Here is a 21,813-nt window from a genome sequence, read left to right as displayed (position 1 = left end):
TGTAGCAAAAATAAAAAATAAAAATCTCCATCATTCAGAAACAACCATAAATAAGTTTGTGATAAGAACCAGGAGATTACAAGAAGAGGTAATTGATGAAAAAATTGCCCCGTTTGTTTATGCAACAAACTCTCCTTTCCCTATGATTGAGAACTTACACTTCATTAACATGATTCAGTCATTAAGACCAGGATACAGTCCACACAACAGAGCAGATGTCATAGGCAAATTGCTGGATAAAGTGTATGAAAGAGAAATTGAGCAGCGTGCAAAAGGTCTAGAGGGTGAAATTGTAAACCTGAGTGTTGATGAGTGGAGCAATGTCCATAATGATCCTGTTGTATATGCTTGCGTGACAACAGAAGAAGGGAATATCTTCCTTACAGAAACAATTGATACATCAGGAAATGCACATGCAGCAGAATACTTACAAGTAGCAGTAAAAGCTATAACAAACTGTGAATAAAAAATTCAAATGTCTAGTATGCAGCTTGGTCGCAGACAATGCTGCAAATGTATCCAAGATGAGAAGAAATTTAGAAGAGAGTCCCAAGCTAATAACATACAGTTGCAGTGCTCATTTAACGCACCTCCTAGCCAAAGACTTCAATGTTCCAGAAATAAAGGCTAATATTGTTGAAACTGCAAAATACTTCCGTAACAACCACTTTGCAGCAGCTGCTCTGAAAAAAGTGGAGGAATCAAGCTAACTCTCCCACAAGACATGCAATGGAACTCAGTAGTGGACTGTTTTGAGCACTAGATCAAGAACTGGCCTAATCTGATGACATTTTGTGAACAAAACCGTGAAAAAATAGATGGCACTGTCACAGCCAAAGTTCTCAAAATTGGGCTTAAGAGAAATGTTGAACACATCCTGAGTACCCTAAAGCCTATTTCTGTAGCCTTGAACAAAATGCAGGGAAATAGCTGTTTTATTGCAGACGCTGTTGAAATTTGGAAGGAAGTGAGTGAGATCTTAAAAAGAGAAATATGCAATGACAGAGTTAAATTACAAGAATTAAAAAAACCGAATGGGACAAGCACCATGTCCAGCTCGTTTTCTTGCAAATATTCTCAATACTCAGTACCAGGGTCAAACCTTAACTGCTGAAGAAGAGGAGTTGGCTATGACATGGATATCCAGCAATCATCCCTCCAAAATGCCAACTATAATAAACTTCATATACTCAAGAAATATGTGTTTGCTGATGATGTTTTAAAGAAAGTCACACCAGTGAACTGGTGGAAGTCAATTAAGCACTTGGATTCAGTGTTGAAGTGATAATCTCACTTTTAACAACAGTAGCTTCTTCTGCCGGTGTAGAAAGAATATTTTCTCTCTTTGGACTAATTCATTCCAAATTGAGAAATCATTTGGGACCTGAAAAAGCAGGAAAGCTTGTTTTTTTTTTTTTCCCCAGATTATGCAGAAACAGGAAAATGAAGGTGAAGACGACTGATATTTTAAGTTTCTCATGTTTACCAGACTTGATTTAATTTTATTTTAGTTAAAAACGATTTTAACAAAAACAAACCTGATTTTAAAAAACTTGAATGTTTAACTAAATTCAAAAATTCATATGCTTCTTTTGTTAAAATATTATGTGTTTGCTGTTAAAGAAAAAAATCCAGAATACATAACGTTGTTGTTTTAGTTATTTAAATTGTTTTATTTGTGTCTGTCTGGTGATGTTCTCCTCCTAATACAGCATGGCAAGAAAATCCTCCAAATATTAACGATTAACCTGTTGAATTGGAGATAGTTCACCTCCCAATAACTTCAGAAATATCTGCTTCAATTACCTTTGGAAAATGAAATAACCAATCATTCATTTTCTGATATAGCTGTAAAACTAATCTGAAAAGTTTTCAAAATAAATCACTTTAAAAACGTATAGTGTGTACCTTCTAAAAATGAAACCTACATCTATCTCTGAGTGGTGAAGAATATGTATTAAGGTTATAACAACCAACAAAAATGCACTTTTATGTAGAAATCCATGAATAAATCGAGTCTTCCTGACTAGTGATTTAAATCGTGATTTATATATAGGTTTCAGTACATTTTACATTTGAGAATATTGCAGGGAATAAAATGCACATCAATATATAATGTATAATATGACAAGCCCACAAATGGTATTTAATCTGAAATCATTCAATATTGTATTGTGGGTGTCTTTTGATTCTTCAGAGCAGCATTTTCAAGGGAAATCAACTTGATATCTAATCATATTTTTGATGTAAGGTAAAACTACATTAATGTAGCAGATGAGTCCTTTTACCTCCTGGCCAATTTTGGTAATTTTACATTCACGTTTTCCTCTCCCCATTGTTGTCTGAAAGTTACACACAAACACACACGGGAAATACAAAGTATTGATCAATGTAAACTTAGAAAATAGTTTTTTTCTCCAATCTTTAAATTATAGTAATTTTAGAAGTTACAGTAAGTGAATTGTATATTGATTTGATTGATGTTGCAGTAAGCGATACCTGATTTTGAAATTGATAATGTCACTTTGAGAGTTACGTAACACATTCAACTGCAAATGTATAAGCTTGATAAGAAGGGAAAACATTTATTGAAAATAGATTAAATTATTACAACTGTATTGAACAATAATCTACTGTAGTGGTTTATATCCCAGTTTTTTTGGTGGAATGTGAAACAATACAGTACATGTCAAATTGTGCATCCTTTATAGTATGAAGATGGTTAACATGTACTGAACATAAATATCCCCGTAAAGCATCACTGTCCAATCTTTCTGTCTCTTTAGAAACAAACAAAAAGAGCTCTTAAACATCATCAACAACAAAAAGAATATTAGTACTGAATTATCTGTTGCTGCTTCTCTTTCGGCAAGAATTAGAATAGTGAAAAGTATTACATAAAAGCTCAAACAGCTATACAATAAAAAAGAGTATCTAGAGCAATCTGATGGTTGAGTAAGCATTTTACATTTCCTTTCCACGGTTGCAGAAAATAACATTTACTGTAAATGTCATTTCTAAGCACCCAATCTGTAAAAGTGATATCATCAGATGAACTCTAACAGGCATTTTCTGTACAGCTTTGAACCTCCCTCTAACACCAAAGCAATATATGGGACCGTATCTACAGTGCCAAAACAACCGAATTTAATGACAATTGTGGTTGAATTGGGCAATAACATAGTTTGGTCTGGCCTGGACAAATGGACCCAAACTGGATCAAACCATGTTAAAATCCAGTTCAGCCATAATCATAGTTGAACTCTATTTTGGCTCAGTAGATAGATCGATTCTTCAAGTCCCCTCTGGCTCATCAATTTTCATTAACTCTCTGTCCACACCAGGGTGTATAATCAGGTTGAAAATATCTCTCAAACATAGTTCTGCCCAAATGAGGCAGTAACACATCTTCCTCTATCTATGTTCAACCCAGTTACCATCATAATACACATCACTTTTCAAATTCAAACATTAATAGGAGAGGTCCCACAAGCAGCTTATTGACTAACAGTTATTTTAAAAGCTATTACAACTTATTTGCTTAAGTGGACAAAAATAGACTGCATACCTATATTAGGGAACAATGTTTCAAACCTGGTATCTAGGGTAAGGCTTCATCTGCACACTACAATTTCAACATGGCTGCTATATAGGTATCAAATTCTGGTACATGATAGATATCAAATTTTGCCATCTGAAATGGAAATTCCACAACACAAAGAAAAAGGAAGCAAAACTTAACAGCGACATCTATTTCCTGGGCAAATGCAAGAAACAAAACATCATCAATAACAATCTGACCACTACATACAACTCCAAATACACTGAACAGCTCTGCAGAAGGACTTCAGAAAAACTGAGGAACCATCTCTTGTACCTTACATACTCCAAAAGAGACCATCTCAAACAAGAAATCATCACATACTCCCATACACTGGAAGGGAAAAAAACAACAACAACAGGACAACTACCTGGGGATTATGCAAAAAAACTAAAACATCTATCAAAAAACCTGATGATAGCCATCCAACACAAAAACAAAAAGCAAAACCAACTCCACAACCCCAACTCCAGGAGAAACCGGGGCACCAGAACTCACCATATAGACACTACACAACACCCCATCATCATTTATCAAGACCAGCCCTAATCGGAGCTGAATTATCTTTAGTCTCTAAGGAACTGAACTTCTGCCCCACCACAGAAACTGATACCATACTAACATGGAGAATTAGAAGAATTCTTTCGTGGACCCATCCTCAAAGAATTATTTCACAACAAAGACACAACCCACAACTAACACATCTCCACCAACAGTCATAAGAAAAAAGAATTATCTGACTGGATACCCCACAGTGATAAAATCACACACTTTATCATTACATTGATTGCTTTAGGAAAATTGATTGTGAAATCTGTAAACATCACATCTACCACAATCTCTCTACCGCTGAGAGGACAGCTACACAGTCCCTGAAACCATCAAACAGTAATCAAACCAGCAGACAAAGGGGAGACATCGCAGTTCTCAACCGCGATGACTACATTAACAAGGCCAAACAACAACTCTCCGACACCACCTATTATGAAGAAGTCAAAGAAGACCCCATACCACAATTCACACAGGTACTTAAGCATATCACCAAATCCTTCCACAAACAACTCCAAGAGAAACTCTACAACTTCATTTCCCATTAAGTCACGTGAGGCACCCTCCACATGCTTCCCAAGATACACAAACAAGGGAACCTATGCAGATCCATCTTATCTGGCCATGGCACTTTTATTGGCAGATGATCAGGACTCAGAAACCATCCTCAAACCACTCACCGCACAAAAGGCCAGCTTCCTCCAGGAAGCAACTGACTTCCTGCAGAAACTCCACAACATTAATAATTTCCCTCAAATCATCATCCTTGCACCATGGATGTCACCTCCCTACACACCAACATCCCTCATAATGACAGCATTGCTGCCTGCCTCAAATATCTACAAGACAATGGACAACACTCAGATAACCACTCCAAACACACCACCAAACTCATCCATTTCATCCTCACCCATAACAATTTCACGTTCAGCAACACTTTGTCCAAACTATGGGAACAGACATGGATACTAGGATGGCTCCCCAAGATGTCATCCTCTTCATGGACCACTTTGAGGAAGAATTAGTGGCCAAATATACCACGAAATCAATGATATGCCTGAGATACATCAATGATATTTTCATTTCTGGAGAGAGCGTAGGTCATCTGTCATAGATTTCCACCACAACTTCAAAAACAACCACTACCCATCCATCAAACTGTCTCTAGAACACTCCTGCACCAGCATTAACTTCCTGGCCACCACAATCAGCTTCTACAATGGAACTCTACAGACAACTATATAAAATAAACCCACAGATCACCACACTTACCTTCACAGATCCTGTAACCACACCAAGAAATCCTTTATTTACAGCCAGGCAACACAAAATATACTTACTCTAAGGAGAAAGTCCAGGATATACACCTTAACATACTTAAAACTGCCTTCGTTGAACAAGGACATTCCACCAGAGAAGTAGTTTCCATCATGGAATGGACCACCCAAATACCCAGAGAGAATCTGCTTCAATGCAGAGGAGAGTGGGAAACCACTCCAACTGCACAAACCTAGTTGTCACCTACACCTCACACTGCAACCCATATGGGGTATCATTAAACAGTTACAACTTATACTCAATGGGGACCACATCTTGAAAGAAATTTTCCCCAGCCCACTCTTCTGGCCTTCAAACAACCCCTCAACTTTCCAAGCTCATCATCAGAAGCAACCTCCCCATAGATAAAAAGAAGAACAGGAGTACTTGTGGCACCTTAGAGTACTCCTGTTCTTCTTTTTGCGGATACAGACTAACACGGCTGCTACTCTGAAACCTCCCCATAGATGAGGACCAACGGAAAGTAGCACCAGACCCTGCCAAAACAGATGCAAAACTGGAAGACATATCTCCACTGGCATGATGATCAATATTTCCCACAAGACATCTTTCAAGATGCCTATCACATGTGGAGTAGCTCATCCAGTGCACTAAATGTCTCAACAACTATGTGGGTGAAACCAGACAATAACTACACTCGCAAATGAACTCGCACAGAAAAATGATAAAAGATAAAAAACAACAAGTCATCCAAGGGGGAACACTTTTCACAAAACCATCACTCCATAGCTGATCTCTCAGTCCTCATCCTCAAAAAAAAACCCTGCACAACACGTTCAAAAGATGAGCCTGGTAGCTTAAATTCATAACTTTGCAAGACACTAAAAATCACGAACCCAATAAAAACACTGGAGTTATGGCTTATTACAATAATCTAACCACCCCTTTTTTGTCCTATGATTGCAGACGTGTTAACAGGCATTTCCCTTTGAATGGTCTCTGACAATATGTGTTAGCTGCTTATACTAAACAATCTGCTCCACCTTGTATTTAGCTGTGACACTCTGAGTACCTTCCCCACACCTGAAGATGAGCGCTGCATTGCTCGATAGCTTGTCTCTCTCACCAACAGAAGTCGGTCCAATAAAAGATACTACCTCACCCACCTTGGCTCTCTAATATCCTGGGACCAACACAGCTAAACCACCACTACAAACCATGTTTTGTCATGTAACAACCAATTCCATTTTGTAATGCAGAAAAGACCTAGTGTTTTATGCATATCCAACAGCTACACTACAAAATGCAACCATGTTGTCTTCAGGTTGAGAGGCAAACATATTTTTCCAAACACAATTATAAAGTAAAGGGTGTGAATATATGGCTCCTTAATGCAGTTATAACATAGTGTTTTAAGATTGCTTTTTTCTTTTGATACAAGCCAGAAAAAACTGTGTTAAACATGGATCGGTCATAATAATGATTCACAATGTATCTGATTCAAATACAGTAGCAGAATAACTATTCCCTTGGCCAGGGGGAAGGTTTAATGCCAATGTTCCCAAACTGGTCCATGGAACATTTCCAGGTGATGTATGAAGCATGTGCTGGATACTTCATTTGCCATTGCATGGAGGCAAGTCAGCATCGAGATGGTCTATAAGAACAAAATCTCTCTACTACAACAGTGCTCGCACCATGGAAAAATTATATTATTTATAGCACCTAGAAGCCCTAATCTTGGACCAGAGGACTAAGTGCCATACAAACAAATAGCAAAGAGACCATTCCTGGCCGCAAACAGTTTACAATCCAGTATAAAGCAAGACACAATAGGAATGTCTTTGTTGGAGCCGTCATTGAGGGGAACCAGCAGCTGCATGCCCCATTGCACCTAACCCAACACAGCCCCCACTATTTTTCCTTTATATCCATTTTCCCAACCCTTCATATCTATTCTTCTCCCCGCACAGCAACCCCTTCTCAGTTCTGCTTTTATTCCCCTGTTGTTTCCCATTCCAGCACCTGGGTCTGAAGTGGAAAGTCGCCGGCTCTTTAGAGGCAGACGGGAGAATGTACTGTTGATAACCAAGACAGCACTGAGTTTAGGCTGAGCTCACAACACTGCACATCTCCAGCAACCAGCTACCCCAGGGCCTAGCCCAGAAGGAAACCAGCCCCCAGGAACTCGAGTGTCCCGGCTTTCACCCCCACTCCTCTGCTGAGGGCTGCAGGGCCCACCCCCGGGACCCTCTGCTTCCCCTCACCTCGGACACCAAGTGTAGCTCAGCGAGACCCCCCGCTGCCTGCCAGCCTGGGGAGCCTCACCACATCCCCCGGCCCCAGAGAGCCCCGGCCCCGCTGCCCCTCCAGCCATAGGCCCCAAAGGGAGGCAGGACGGACGGACACATACACCCTCACCCAGGGCCGCCCCGACCCACCTCGAAGAGCTCGGCAGTGGCGGCCATGTCTGCGGCGGCAGCTGCCCCCGGCTCCTCCTCGCCGCGTCCCTCACACCCCGCCGCCGCCGCCGCCCATTGTGCCCCTGACAGGCCAGCGCCGCGGCACCGCCCCCGCCCGCCGGAAACGGGCCCGGCCTGCGCAGAGGAGCCGCAGCCCGCGCGGCGCGCAGCGCCCGGAAGGGCGGGAACGTCCCGTCCCCTCCCCCTCCCCCTCCCCCTCCCGCGTTCGCGCTGCGCCATCGCCGGGCGCCTCAGTCAGTTCTTCCGCGGGGCAGAGAGCGGCCGTGGGGCGCGGGTGCCCCGGGGCCTGCTCTGGCTTGGGGGCTGCGGCTGGGCCCGCTCCGGGTTGGGGTGGGGGCTGCTCTGAGTTGGGGGGCTGGGCAGAGACAGAGAAGGGCTCCGGGTTTGGGGCCGTAGGCTCTTACTGGGGAGCAGAGGAAGAGGGTGTTCCTGGTCTGGGTGGGGAGGGGACGGAGAGATTGGGGGGGGTAGGCTTCTGCTTTTGGGGGGGCATTGTCCAGCAAAGGGGGTGGTCGCCTGGGTGGCTTGTGGGGGTGCCTGTTGCTGAGAGGGGGGAGGGCGTGTGCCTGCTGCAGGCTGGGGAGGGACTTGGGGGGGACGGACAGGAATGTCACTGTTCACTAATGCCCTTAGCAGCCAGTAGGCCTGGGATGCCAGGCACCTCAGGTAACTGTCCAGCATGATGAACTGAAGTGCAGTGGCTCTGGCCTCCTAGCTGTCTGTGATGGCCCTGAGGGGACTGTGGCTAATCAGCTGCGAACAAGGGGCCTGTGGAGCTGTGCTGTTCTCCAGGTAACGCTGCCTGAATCTGTGTTAATCCCAGTCTCTACTGTTTAAAGTGTGTGCGTGAGGGTGGCTCATGCAGACCTGGCAAAACAAAAAAAATTTAAAATCTAGCCAGGTCATCGAGTGATTTACTCTAAATACGGTTTTATTAAAATTGCTCCTCCCAGATTATGATAGACCCAATAATATTAACCATTGTGAATCTCATTGCATCAGGGAACTTTGACAGGGCTAGTAAATATCTCTCATTGGTCTTTGCTTCATCAGAAAATCAGGTCATGTTGGTACACGACCTAGAAGAGGCACGTTAACTGTCACAATGTTGAACATGACTTTGCAGTCAGCATAGAGGGGGACAAATAGTGTTTAATGTCCTGTGTACTGATCATGGCCCTAATAGGGATGCCCATGACCAGTGGCTCAATAGTAAATGTGATTTAGCCCAGTTTATACTGATTGCAAAGTCCTGTCTGACATTATATTATGTATCATGACTCCTCAAGGTTATGATCTAACATGATATTCTAGTGAAGACAAGCCCATTGAAACAGCAAAATCATCCATTCTCTAGAAAATAACTAACACACATGCACTGCCCTGCAAATCCATCCTCACTTAAGGAAGAGAGAAATGCTGAAAGGTTATTTAGGTCCTAGTTCTACAAGCTAATATGTACAGACTGGATGGACCCCTGTGCCTTCACGGGGCCTCACTGATTTCACTAGAGCTCCATGCTGGTGCATGGGTCTGCCCATGCAGTGCTTGTTGCAGGGCTGGGTCCATGGATTATAACAAAATGAAATAATTGTTCCCAGTAGCATTTGAGATTTAAAAAAGAGATAAGGATTTATTTTTAAAAAAAATCTATTTTCCTTTGGGGAGAGAGCCGGTACTTTTTTCCAGTAATGCGTGGAAACTCAAATAACTGCTCAAATGATAAGGGGCTGACTTGAACAGACAAAAGCAATGAAGTGCTAAACTGAGACTCCCACTCCATCTTTAACCTGAAGCTTGGTAATTCAGTACATATGCATTACATTACCCATTATTCGGTACAATAGAGTGAGAAACATCTGAATTTTTCTTTATGTTGGACTCTTTGCATTATTTAAAGACTAGTATTAATTGCAGAAGAGTATACAAAGCATTAAACAACTTATGTGACTGATCAAATGCCATAGTAAAGCTTGGTAAGTATGAGGACAGGGTTAAAAAGTGAATACCGATAACTAGATGAAATATAGTGATTTGATTGGATACAGTTATGTCAGTAAAATTTTGGTATTACTACATTAGTGAAAAGATATTCGATATTTCTGGACTGTGGTTGCTTACTTATTCTTTTGTCATAATTTTATTGCATTTGCTTTATTTTTTAATAGTAATTCTTACAAAAAAAATCACCAATTGGCATTGTAAGGACATCAGTATTTTCATAACAGCTTGAATGATGATATATGGAACGTTTCAACTCCTTCCCAAAAATAAACAAATAAAACCAATTGCCATACTGGGATTAAACTGCATGATGCCAATTAAATATTTTTTTATTAATATTGTACTTCAAGTTGACAGTGTCTCTTTATAATTTTAGAAAATATTTTTTAAAATTTCCGATTTCTGAGAGAGCAGTAAAATAACCCATACTATTTAAATTCCTTTTTAAAAATAGTGGTGGTGGTTTTGGTTTTTGTTTTGTTCCTCTGATGTTAATGAGGGTCTTTTCATTAAGAGAAAAACCAACTACAGTGTCTGGTGGCACACAGAAAACCATGAAGATGACTCTACAGAATGCTGTCAAATGATCAAAGCAAACAACTGAAAATGTAGAAAAACATTTCTGATAACTTCTTTGAGTTTTAGTACTCTTCTATTTGTAACTGGAGAGTAGGTAAAGTATTTTCAGACAGAAGTGTGATTTTTGCCCAAGTTGATTGTAACCTTCATATAGAGAGAGTTCTTTGGGTACTAAAGGGGCATTTTCCAAGAAGAATTTATTTATTTAGGACTCTTAATCCTTTAGAACTCAATGCACAGAGAGTAGAAAGGCTTCTGACTAGAAAAGCCAGTTGTGTTTTCGTGGGAAGTTTCCTGCCTGTTTGAGAGTAATCTGTATGATTCTAGAGGATTGTTGTTCTCCAGAGAATGAAAGATGGGAACCTAGACGTATTGAGGATAAGAAAAAATTGTGGGGCCTGAAGAACGAGTAAAAGTGGAAGGCTTCAATCTTATACTCAATTCAACACAATCAAGAGAGAATCCAGAACAAGACAAAAAGAAAGTAGTCACCTCCAACCTCAGATGAAGACTGCTTTACCCTAGAAATTTCTCTTCTTATATGTATTAGAGTAGTTCTTAGAGGTCTCAGCCAAGATTGGGGCTCTATTGTACAAACACATAGTAGGAAACAGTCCCTGCTCTGAAAACCTTACAGTCTAAACAGACAAGCTGGACAATGGTGAGAGAGTAAACAGAGAGAGAGAGGTGAAGAGCCAGGAAATAGATCTCGGGTTTCCTGAATCCTGGTCCAGTACCCTATTCAGTAGACTATACTGCTTTCTATGAAAACACTTTGTTTCCCAGTTAACTGCATGGAAGAGGCAAAGAGCATCTTAGACTTCTAGTGATGTCCAGACAAAGATCCTGTCAGTTTTCTAGGGGAACTAATAAACCTGTGGCGCATAGTTGTGTTGGAATACCCAAGTTCATTATCATCAGTGACCTTCACTTCAACATAGATAATACAAAGAATGTCTTAACATCCAGTCTCCTATCTTGCTTAGAAACCCTGGGTTTCAGAAAAGTCATCTCCAGACTCATGCACTCAGCTGGATGCATGCTGGATCTGATGTTCAGCATAAGTGAGGACATTGGAGACATCACAGACATTCCACTCTCTTTTCTGATCACATCCACGTCCAGGCAAAGATCAGAGCATTCACTCTACAGTATCTTATAAAGATAGGTGCACCACCACAGCTGATTCACCAGTGAAAACTTTTAAATCCATGAAATTGTCAGCATGTCCTTGAAGGGAAAACCACAAGGCTGAGAGACCAGCATGTCAGTAAAGCAATATAATCATCTGATGGTCAACACCATCAGTGCTTTGAATCCAAGCCTCTACTCCCCATGCATAGAATGAGATCACTGTGGCTTGCTGACAAACTTCAAGCAGATGAAGTGTGCTGGCAGAAGACTGGGATATTAGTGATGCAAAACTTTACACCCCAAGCATTTCCTCTTCCCATATTTTCAAAAAAGCAGCTAAAAACAAGAGGTAATCTCCAAGGCAGAATTTGGTCCCATCCTATTCAATTATGTTTAACAAGTCCCGAGAAAAATTCAAGCTGTGAAACAGATCCATTCCCCTTACTGTTCATCATGTATATGAGACCACTTGGAGAGATGATTCTCAAACTTTTTCCTGTGGCCCATGTGTAAATCACACAGTTCTGGCTTCTCTTTTTGTTATGCTTTCTTATCCAGGCATCCAGGCTCTTCACTACAAAGGCCTAGATGCTTGTAAAAAACAGCTGAAATCAACCAGGAGAAGCCAGCATAGCTGCCTCCAATGAGGGCTTCTGCCAAGAGAGGAACCAAAAGGGACTGGAGCTGTCTGCCAGCCAATGGGAGAAGAACCCTCCAACTAAAGAACAATGACCTGAGGAACAAGGAATCAAAGGGAGAAAGGGAGAAGAACACATGGAAGGCACAGATAAAATGAAGTGCAAAAAGACTGAGAGACTGTCATCCTATCTTTTTAATTTCTGTAGAATCATGTAAATAGTCTGTTTTAATCTATAAAAATAACTTTTGGTCCCCTGTTGCTTATAGCGGTCTTTTAGGTGGGGCTGAGAACAACACACACAAAAAAAAGTTTTGGCCCAAATAGGAATCCGTTTCAGGATGATTAGGGGATGGAGTGAACCAAAAAAAAAAAAACAGTGACAACACTCTTCCTCTTTTGTCAATTGTTAAAAAAGTCAAATCCTCAATTGTTCCTGGTGGATATAAATTAGCCTAAGAAGAAAATAGGGATTTCCCTCCCCCTCCTAAAACAAATACATAAATTAATACTGCTTGAGGATAAAAGAGCTGCTTGGTTTCTCTCAAATACTCTCACTAGAGAATCAGAGAAAAATATGCAAAGAACATTGATACAAAATAGAAATTTTAAAATATATAAAATCTTTTAATGCAATATTAAGATTATAACTTTTTAAACAGTCAAGAAATGCATATATGACAGTAAGTTGTTACAGTAGTCTTAAATTACACATACTGTACATGGCAATAGAGGGTCCTGTGGCACCTTTAAAACTAACAGAAGTATTGGGAGCATAAGCTTTCGTGGGTAAGAACCTCACTTCTTCAGATGCACTGTCCATACAATTTAGAATCCAATTTTGCCCACATATAAATCCATACAACTCCTGTTGAAAACAATGGACTTTTTTTTTTTTTTATTGAAAGTCCTCTGTATATTAAAGTAAAGGTTGCTGACTAACCTTAATATTAGATTAATTTAAGTAATCACCACTCTACAGATTTTATTATGTAAGCTCTTGCCTGTGCAGTTTTGGAATTACAGAATTATGAAAGTCCACAGTGGAATAGCAATGCAAAACTACATGTATGTAAGTAACATTGATATTATGTATTTATGTTCTTCTGTAGTCTTATAAATATTATTATAACAACACTAAAGGTAGCAGAAATTTTGTATTGCACAAATGCAAAACTTATTTTTCATTTTTCCTGGAAAATTGTCTGGAAACTAGTCCTCAGTGACTGAGATCTAGCTTCCTGGAACGTTTCAACTTTTAAAGTTTTGTTGCATAGGTGTTATTTATGCTGGCTTTATTTTAAATAGTCTGCATCTTTTTTATAACAGAAATGGGTGAATACTTTTGCTCAGACTTTCCAATAAAAATCCACTTGTTGCTAAAAATCTTCTATATTATTAGCAATGATTTAGGCTCTAATTTGCAAGTTGCTGCGGGTGGGCAGACCCATTCACCCACATGTTTCATTGGGGTGTCATAGAGGTCCGTGAGCACAGCATAATTTGCAGGATGAGGGCCTTCAAATGTTCTGTCTGTGCTTTTATATTTGACTGAACCTCAACCCTGACTATATCCATCTTCCATAGTTCTTTATAATACTCCCTCTCAGAGCAGCAGCGGAATTTCTGCGTTTGGCTAATTAGAAAAGCCAAAGTATAGCTCAGACAATAAATATAAGGAAGTGTGTGTGTTTTGTTTTATGGGCAGGGTAAGATGAGTAATGCTAATGAATTTCTGTTTCTGTATTACAGGCGTTACCCCACGGTTGAAAAACGAGCAAAAGCCTTCAATGGAGCAAGCTATGTGACCGTACCAGAGGACAGTGTTTTTCTTAAAGCATTACTTTTTGAACTTAAGCTGACAGATCCAGACAAGAACTTTGTGGAATATCGAGATAGCTGTTCTCGAATCAACAAGACTTCAGTGTATGCGCTTCCAACAGGAGGAGGGGACCTTTGGCCTGTCCTTGCCTTTCAGAAGAGTGGTTTGATATATGTTTGTCTTCCCCTAGTTGAGCAATCCTTGAAGCCACGCCCACCCCTTATTAGCATTAGTGGAATCTCACAAGCCTTCGCTGTCTTATCAGGATTGCTGGTCTTCATTAACTCCAGTCAGAAGAATGAAGCTGAGATGAGTGCAAAAGTGGGCCAACTTCCAAGTTTGCTCATGCAGGCCTGTCCACTTGGCACCCCATTAGATACAAACTTGAATGGCTTATTAGATAACATTCATGTTTCTACAAACCACACACAGAAACAACCAGTTTGGAGAATTAGCACATACAAAGGCAAACCTCAGGTTAATGTTTGTATCACTGAAAAAGTCAAGTCCATGCAATATGACAAAAGGGATGTTGCAGATATGTGGCAAGTTTATGGAACTGTGACTTGTAAGGTGAGGATATTTCTGGTACACATCTGACTGACCTATTTAGCATATGAACGCACTAGGAAAAGTAAAAATTCAGTTCATTTTACCTTGGCATATGGGGCAATCGAACTAAATAGTTTTTATGCCTAAATGTATACCAGAGGATATTTATTAGATTAGTGAGCTAAATCAGAATTAAAATGTTGCTTTACTGTTATTTTCTTGCATTCTTCACACTTTTTTTTCACTAGCTATTTATGGGAAATAAAACCAACACTCCTCTCAAGCATCATCCAGTTCCAAAGTATTTTACAGTGTTCTTATTATTTTAAATGAAATGGTAAGTGTTTGCATTTAAGGACAGAGAATGAGAAATAACAATTATAATGCTAAATTTACCCCAGCCATCTAATAAATGTCTTGTTTAGTAATGATCAACAAAAACAAAATTCTTAAATGAGAATGTTACAAGTGTCTTTGCATTAGCACTTTAAAAATTGCCTGGTGGGTTTCTAGTAAATGAAAGTTTAATTTTATATCTTGCTTTCTTCTGTTAAAACAAAACCATGCATCCACACATGCTGTTTATACTGTAATTCCTAATATTGCTAAATCTAAGGACATAGAGTCTTATGAAAGAAAACAGTTTTATGATTGTTTTAAATAGCTTCTGTGTGTGTTTCAGGTGTTTATTTTTATTAGTAAAAATGAGGAAGCATGTTGGTTAAGTAGATTAATAATATTTTTATGAAACATGCTAATATTTGTATCTTTAATAGTGAATCCAGTAGCTGTATCAAATGATTTAAAGTTCCTCTTCTTTGTCATAAATTGTGCTAGAGAAGTGTGTGACATTATTATAACTAACCACTTTTTAGCTGCTATTGTTTGATAAGGAGAAAAGAAATTCTGATAAAGTGCATCATGGTAATTTAATTATTAGCAATAAGTGTTAACATGCTCATCTCATAGGGAAGCTGACCAAAGTCTACTGCTCTTGAAGACTGGGTTTTTCCCCCCCAATTGTGCTAGTGGGGATTATCTTGGTGGAGAGATTCTTGCTCTCAGTAGGGCAGGTTTCTGGGTCACTTCGCAGAGTAGAGAGCCAGCCATAAAAAGAAAGTATTGGCGTAATCACACACTGCTGAGCTGGCGCACCAAGTGACTAGACAGTGGATAGCACTGCAGGCCATCAGTGTGAGAAAGCTGAAATGGTATCTCAGTGGACATTAATAGCATGTTTGAATCTATTAAACTGATGATGTATGAATAACTGAATTAATTGGACATACAATTATTGAATATGTCTATCAAATTCTTAATAATGTATCTGTTACTGCATGTGCTTGGTTCATTTGCATCTTTTGCCAAGGAGTGCTTATTAATTAAAAGACTGTTCTATAAAAGAGTCTGTTAATACTCCTTAGGATATCAGAAGGTTAAAAATTGGGGAAAAGACATGGGTTTGAAAGTATATCTGTCAATCTTCACATGCGAGTCGATTTAAAATTCTTTAGTGGGATCGTTTATTTTTTGTTTTATTTTCAAATGTCTAGTTCTGATTTTAGAAATTTTATTGAGTAATTTCCTGACATTTTGTGTTCCAAGTGTGATTTGGAAGGAGCTACATCAAATGTGACTGTCAGCTTGAACCTCCCTGCCAATGGCTCTCCACTCCAGGATATCCTGGTGCATCCCTGTGTGACTTCCCTTGACTCTGCAATTCTTACTTCCTGTAGCGTTGATGTCATGGATGATTCTGCATTTAGTGGGCCATACAAACTTCCTTTCACTCCTCCTTCTGACTTATTCAATTTGTGCTACTATACTTCCCAGGTAACTACATTCCCTGATGCATATAACTTACCACTCTTTCAAGTGGGTTTGGAGGTGGGAGAAAATCTAAGTGAGCTTCCTCAGGGATTAGCAAACTTTACTCTGACACAGTAGAGCAAAGATAAGGTGCCAAGAACTGTTCCTGGCACACCACAAATCTATGTAGCATAAGTGACATGAGGAGCCTGGCTTGCAGGTTCATTAAAAATATACAGTTCTCAACATAAATTAAAGAGCATAACTAACTTCTTGAAGGTATTGCTGAATTATTCCTAAAATTTAATGTATTCTCTTCAGGTGCCTGTACCACCAATTTTGGGATTTTACCAGCTGAAGGAAGAAGAATTGCAATTAAAATTAACAGTTAATTTAAAACTTCATGAAAGTGTAAAAAATGCTTTTGAGTATTGTGAAGCTCGTATACCTTTCTTTAACAGGTAAGAGTAAAGAAATCCTAAATAATTTTCTTCACCTCCCTAATAGTCTTCTTAGAATGGGGATCTCATGGATCAACATATCAGGATTTGTTCTCCCTCAAGCTTGTGCCCAAGGCTGCTGTCATTGAGAGTTAAGAAATCACCTAAAATGTACTCAAACTCAAATGAGATACTCAGGATATTCACCTGGATCCTGATTCAGGAAGCCTTCTTTTTTTATCAGTGGTACCAACAGTCAGGACAGATGCTTTCTCCAACCAGATTTATGCTACTACTCTGAAAGGATAACTTGGAGCACTTTTGTTGAATATCCTATTTTCCTCTACCATTCTTTGTGCCAAATTCAGCCACCACCCACCTGGTGGAGTAAGTCTTGAGGTTGCTTCCGAACCAGGATCTCCCAGTTGTAGAGACTTCTAATCGTAGTCAGAAATCAGCTTATCCAAATATAGTTATTTAAAATTAACTACAATTTTATTAAGCCTATCTGACAATTGCTATCAGTATATTGTCATATAATTATCATTATATTCTACAAAGCTGCTGACGTTGATCATAGCAGTGGTAAAATGCCGTCAATGAAATAAAATCACCAAAAGCTCTACTGCAGTTAATACGTTAAAACGCTGTAATTTCTTTCCACAAGAAAGCAGTATGTTCAGTTCAGTGTGATTTGTCTGTGTACACATAAATAGTGGCATTTGTTTTAATACATTTGTTGCTTTATTCAATAAAATACCTGTCAATAAATAGTTGTATGGTGTTCGTTCCAATGACATTTTACTCCCTTTTCTACAATAGGGGTCCAGTCACTCATTTGGAGTACAAAGTTAGTTATGGTCAGCTAGATGTATCTCGAGAGAAAAGCTTATTGGTTTGGGTGATAGGTAAGCTGAATAAAATACATCTTTCTTTTTTCCAGAGTCATTTTTGTGTACATTTGTTTATCTACATTTTTACTGAGGCTGTTTTTGTTTCTAGGACAAAAGTTTCCCAAATCATTAGAAATTTCTCTGACTGGAACTGTGACTTTTGGTTCTATGAGCAAAGAACAACCAGTTGATCCAATTTGCAGTGGGAGTACTGCATATGTAAAAGTGAGTTGTAGTCTGTATGAGAATTAGTAATCACTTTTTATTAACTAAAAAGTGTGGGGGGGGAATAGCTCAGTGGTTTGAGCATTGGCCTGCTAAACCCAGGGTTGTGAGTTCAATCCTTGAGGGGACCACTTGGGGATCTGGGGCAAAATCAGTACTTGGTTCTGCTAGTGAAGGCTGGGGGCTGGACTCGATGACCTTTCAAGGTCCCTTCCAGTTCCAGGAGATGGGATATCTCCATTAATTTCTAATTTCTATTTCTATAACTAAAATTGGCTATGAAACTACATTGATTTGCATCACACATAATCAATATCTTTGTTCTCTATTTTCTCTAGGATGCTCTTTCCTATCAATTTTATATCTTTGCACACCAAGGGTGACATAACTTAGATTGCCAGCATTTCTGAAGTAAGAATAAAAATATGCATCTGATTATGTTTTCTCCATATTTTTGTAGCTTTATTTTAGGATCCCAGACTACACACTTACTGGATGTTATGCAGACCAGCATTCTGTTCAGGTCTTTTCATCAGGAAAACCAAAAATAAGTACATGTAAGTTCAAAATTATTGATTATTTAGTTGAAACGGTAAAGTGGAGTCGTGAAGTACAAATAACTGGCTGAGTTTTAAAATTAGATTATTTTTTGTTGATTTTATTAAATACGATTTTCAAAGTTAGTGAATTTCAGTGTAAAAGTCACTAAAGCCAAAAACTTCTCTCAACTCTTTATTTTTTTAATGTACCTTTTTAATCAAATGATGTGACTGAGCCCGACAAGAATGTAAAAATTTTGTGACATGGTAACTAGAAATATCATACCCGCTCTTACAGTAAATAGTGCAGTCTTTTTGACAAGATACACCATTATGAACTACACTTGGAAACTGAATTATGAACTCCATGTAGAATAGCTACTGTATTCTAGCTCCAATCTAAATTATGTCTGTTTTAAGACTCTCTTATAACATGTACCTAATAAAAAAGGGTTATAGAAGGAACAATATGCACATGGCATAAGTGGATAATCTCTGTATTTTAAATATTTATATGGCCACCATTACAAAGTATCTGAGTGCCTCACAGTCTTTAATATTCTTTAATATATTTATCCTCACTGCACGCCTGTGATGTAGGAAAGTGCTGTCATCCCCAATTAACAGTGGGCCATTCTTTCTCCGATGTGTTTGAACACTTAAGATTCTTGAGTCTTCACCAAAAAAGTACCACTGTTGGGCAAATATTAGACACTCATTAAATGTGAGCAGACAGCGGTGACTAATAAAGTCACTGTTTTATTTGCTGCTGCTTTATTTTGTAATTTCTTCCAAGTACCTCAGCAGAAGCCCAGAAATTCCTCATGAGAACTCTAGTGGTGCCAAACCATTCATCACAGCACTTAATTGTTATACCATATATATTTATGTTGAATACGCAGTTTATATTTATTAAACAAAATCCAAACCATGCAACTGAATTTGAGTTAACCACTGTTTGAATTATTAGCTTGTGACCAATGTATTAGTAGAGGTAATTGAAGCTGAGACTTTAAATATCTCCTCTTCAGAAACAATTTTCAAATAATAATTTGGGTATTACAATGTAAAGAGACCATTACATTTTTTCTGTCAATTAGTAAGAATGGATCAATATTTTCTTAAATTGAATAAAGTAATATCTTAATGCAAGATACCATTTAATGTTTATTTTGTCTATCTTTTTTAGCCCGGGAATTGATTTCCTCCGATTATTACATCTGGAATTCCAAAGCCCCAGCACCTGTAGTGTACAGAACATTATTTTTCTAATTTCCCTGTGAAGAATTTTTGTATTTGAACAAAAAAAGACCGCTATCAAAAGTGATGTTAATATATTGCAAAGGGGGAGGTGGGAAAGCAGTATTTTTAATGAATATATTTGTATTTAAGTTCCTGTTTTGGGGGGAAACATTTCAATTAAATTAAATTTATCTTGTTTGCTTTAAAATTTTTAGTCCTAGATACTATTTGAAAGAATACACTTTAAAATCTGATTCCACCACTCCATCTCTACCCCATACACATCTTCCCGCTATTATTAACTTTTACAAAATAAAGATCCAATGCTGTAAGTTGGTATGGATGAGCCCTGTTCAGATGGAGAATGCCACTGACTTCAGTTTCTGCGTAGGCGCCAGCGTCCATCAACACACAGACTTACAGGCCCACATAAAGTGCCTGATCTTACTCCTATAATGAAGTCAGTTGGAGTCAGATTGGACCCTAAATTAATAGGGCAGTCCAATAGCAAAGAATCCTTTTTATCTTTGTCTTCATACAGCTGCTCTTCCCAATTTGTTTTGTGTGTGGTTCTGTATGACGTACATATGAACACTTTAGCTCATTTATATTTTAGTAATGGCAAATGAATTGTATCGTGCTTTTAAAGTTGGGAACAATAACCACATAATTACATTGATAGCAATAATCTGGAAATCTATCTTTTAGATAGCATTGTTATAGGAGACAGTAGCAAAGATGATACAGAGATGCAAATACAGTTTAAAAAACAAATCACAGAATATTAACAAAAAATAGCTAACAATTATCCAAGTTTGTTAACTTGCTGAAAAGTATCACTAACCCACTTTCGTTGGAAAACTGGGCTTAAAGGCAAGGGAGTGTGAGTTTACAGAGGCAAACCTCTAATTTTGAGAAGAAAATTGGTATCTGCAGAAACACAGGAACCGGACTTTAAGAGAGATATCAGGAAATGAGCAAATTGTGAAAGGCTGGGGGGGAAAAGATGGGAACCTGGAGAGCAACACAAAAGAAGAGAAGAATGCCGCCTCTAATAACTGAGCACCGTGGCTGCTGCTACAGTACCTCTTGTTTAAATGTACGCTGTGTGATAAATAAGATTAGTGATTATATAAGGAGGAAAGTTTTAAGCTATAATTTAAATATGCTTAGATTGAGATAGTAATCTAATTGGTTGGTTAAACGTTCTAAAGAGTAGATTAATTTATGTGAACCATGCAGCTCAGCTGAAACTGCTATGCAAACTTCTAAAGGACAGCTACAGTATGGTGGAATTAAAATGACCCATTTTACAAAGATGCTGCATTCATTTTTACTACTGGACAAAGAGTGCATTCATAAATTTCCTAGAGTTTTGACCCCCACCCTTGCCCCCCAAAGACCCTGTCATACATACAGACCGACACTGTGCTCAGATTAGGCTAGAGAATTTAAAAAAAAAAAAAAATTCTTGAATTTTTTTTTTTTTTAAAGTTAGGGCATGGTCTGCCCCCCGCCTCCCTATGTACAAGAAAGCTACAGAAGGGCCATGAATCTGAATTTCATCTTGTGGGGATTGCTTTGCACCATCCCAGTAGAGGGAAAGGGGATTTGTTCACCCTTCATAGCGGGTATTACCTTTGTATTCACAGATGTCCAAGAATCTCCAGGACAATCTGTGTATTTTGGAGTATCAACAGAGGCTGAGGAATTCATTGTGTGATAGGAGAAGCTCCCTTGTCCATGAAAGCAGGGCTGCTTCACAAGCTATGCTCCTTTTGGTTCGCCTCCTGTCCATGCTTCCAAATCTCCCTAAGTGAGGAGGACTTCAGTGTGCAAGAAGGGAAAGTGATTGGCAGGATTAATTTACGTGCGGATGTCAGTGAAGGTTTGGAGGGGGATGATAGTGCAGGTGGTGTCTCTCCTCAGGCCATGACCAGCCTCTGTCACCTCACTGGAAACCATGGACATCCCATGGCAGAAAACTCCTTCATAGTCAGACAAAATGTGGCTCATTGGCCTTCAA

The 21,813-nt window shown here is 39.0% G+C and overlaps 2 protein-coding genes across 3 annotated transcripts in view; one reads left to right on the top strand and one right to left on the bottom strand.

Annotated features, from left to right (window-relative positions):
• EXOC5 (exocyst complex component 5) overlaps positions 1-8,039 on the bottom strand; it is a 40,336-nt gene extending 32,297 nt beyond the window's left edge. Inside the window, exon 1 of one of the 2 annotated variants that reach the window (XM_054025876.1) lies at positions 7,870-8,039. Coding sequence is in view for 1 of the 2 variants with exons in the window: in XM_054025875.1 (XP_053881850.1) it covers positions 7,870-7,896 (27 nt within the window). In the remaining variant the exon portion in view is untranslated. The remainder of the gene's footprint in view (positions 1-7,869) is intronic. The other variant, XM_054025875.1, reaches the window with a different exon arrangement.
• A 455-nt stretch (positions 8,040-8,494) lies between these two features.
• AP5M1 (adaptor related protein complex 5 subunit mu 1) lies at positions 8,495-19,983 on the top strand. Its single transcript, XM_054027040.1, has 8 exons — positions 8,495-8,703; positions 14,018-14,660; positions 16,245-16,472; positions 16,770-16,909; positions 17,711-17,796; positions 17,891-18,006; positions 18,467-18,563; positions 19,735-19,983. Exons 1-8 carry the CDS (start codon positions 8,636-8,638, stop codon positions 19,815-19,817), a joined length of 1,461 nt encoding a protein of 486 aa, XP_053883015.1. The 5' UTR covers positions 8,495-8,635; the 3' UTR covers positions 19,818-19,983.
• Positions 19,984-21,813: the final 1,830 nt, after the last annotated feature.

Source organism: Malaclemys terrapin, chromosome 4 (genome assembly GCF_027887155.1).
Source record: "Malaclemys terrapin pileata isolate rMalTer1 chromosome 4, rMalTer1.hap1, whole genome shotgun sequence".
NCBI lineage: Eukaryota > Metazoa > Chordata > Testudines > Emydidae > Malaclemys > Malaclemys terrapin.
Note: the sequence above shows the minus strand (reverse complement) of the source record. Positions and strands in the feature narration are given on the sequence as shown.

Coding starts and splice junctions, on each gene's coding strand:
- AP5M1 (XM_054027040.1), top strand. CDS start 8,636: ATGGCCCTGAGGGGACTGTGGCTAATCAGCTGCGAACAAGGGGCCTGT. Junction 16,910..17,710: donor CGTATACCTTTCTTTAACAG/GTAAGAGTAAAG, acceptor TTTCTACAATAG/GGGTCCAGTCACTCATTTGG. Junction 18,564..19,734: donor AAAACCAAAAATAAGTACAT/GTAAGTTCAAAA, acceptor TATCTTTTTTAG/CCCGGGAATTGATTTCCTCC.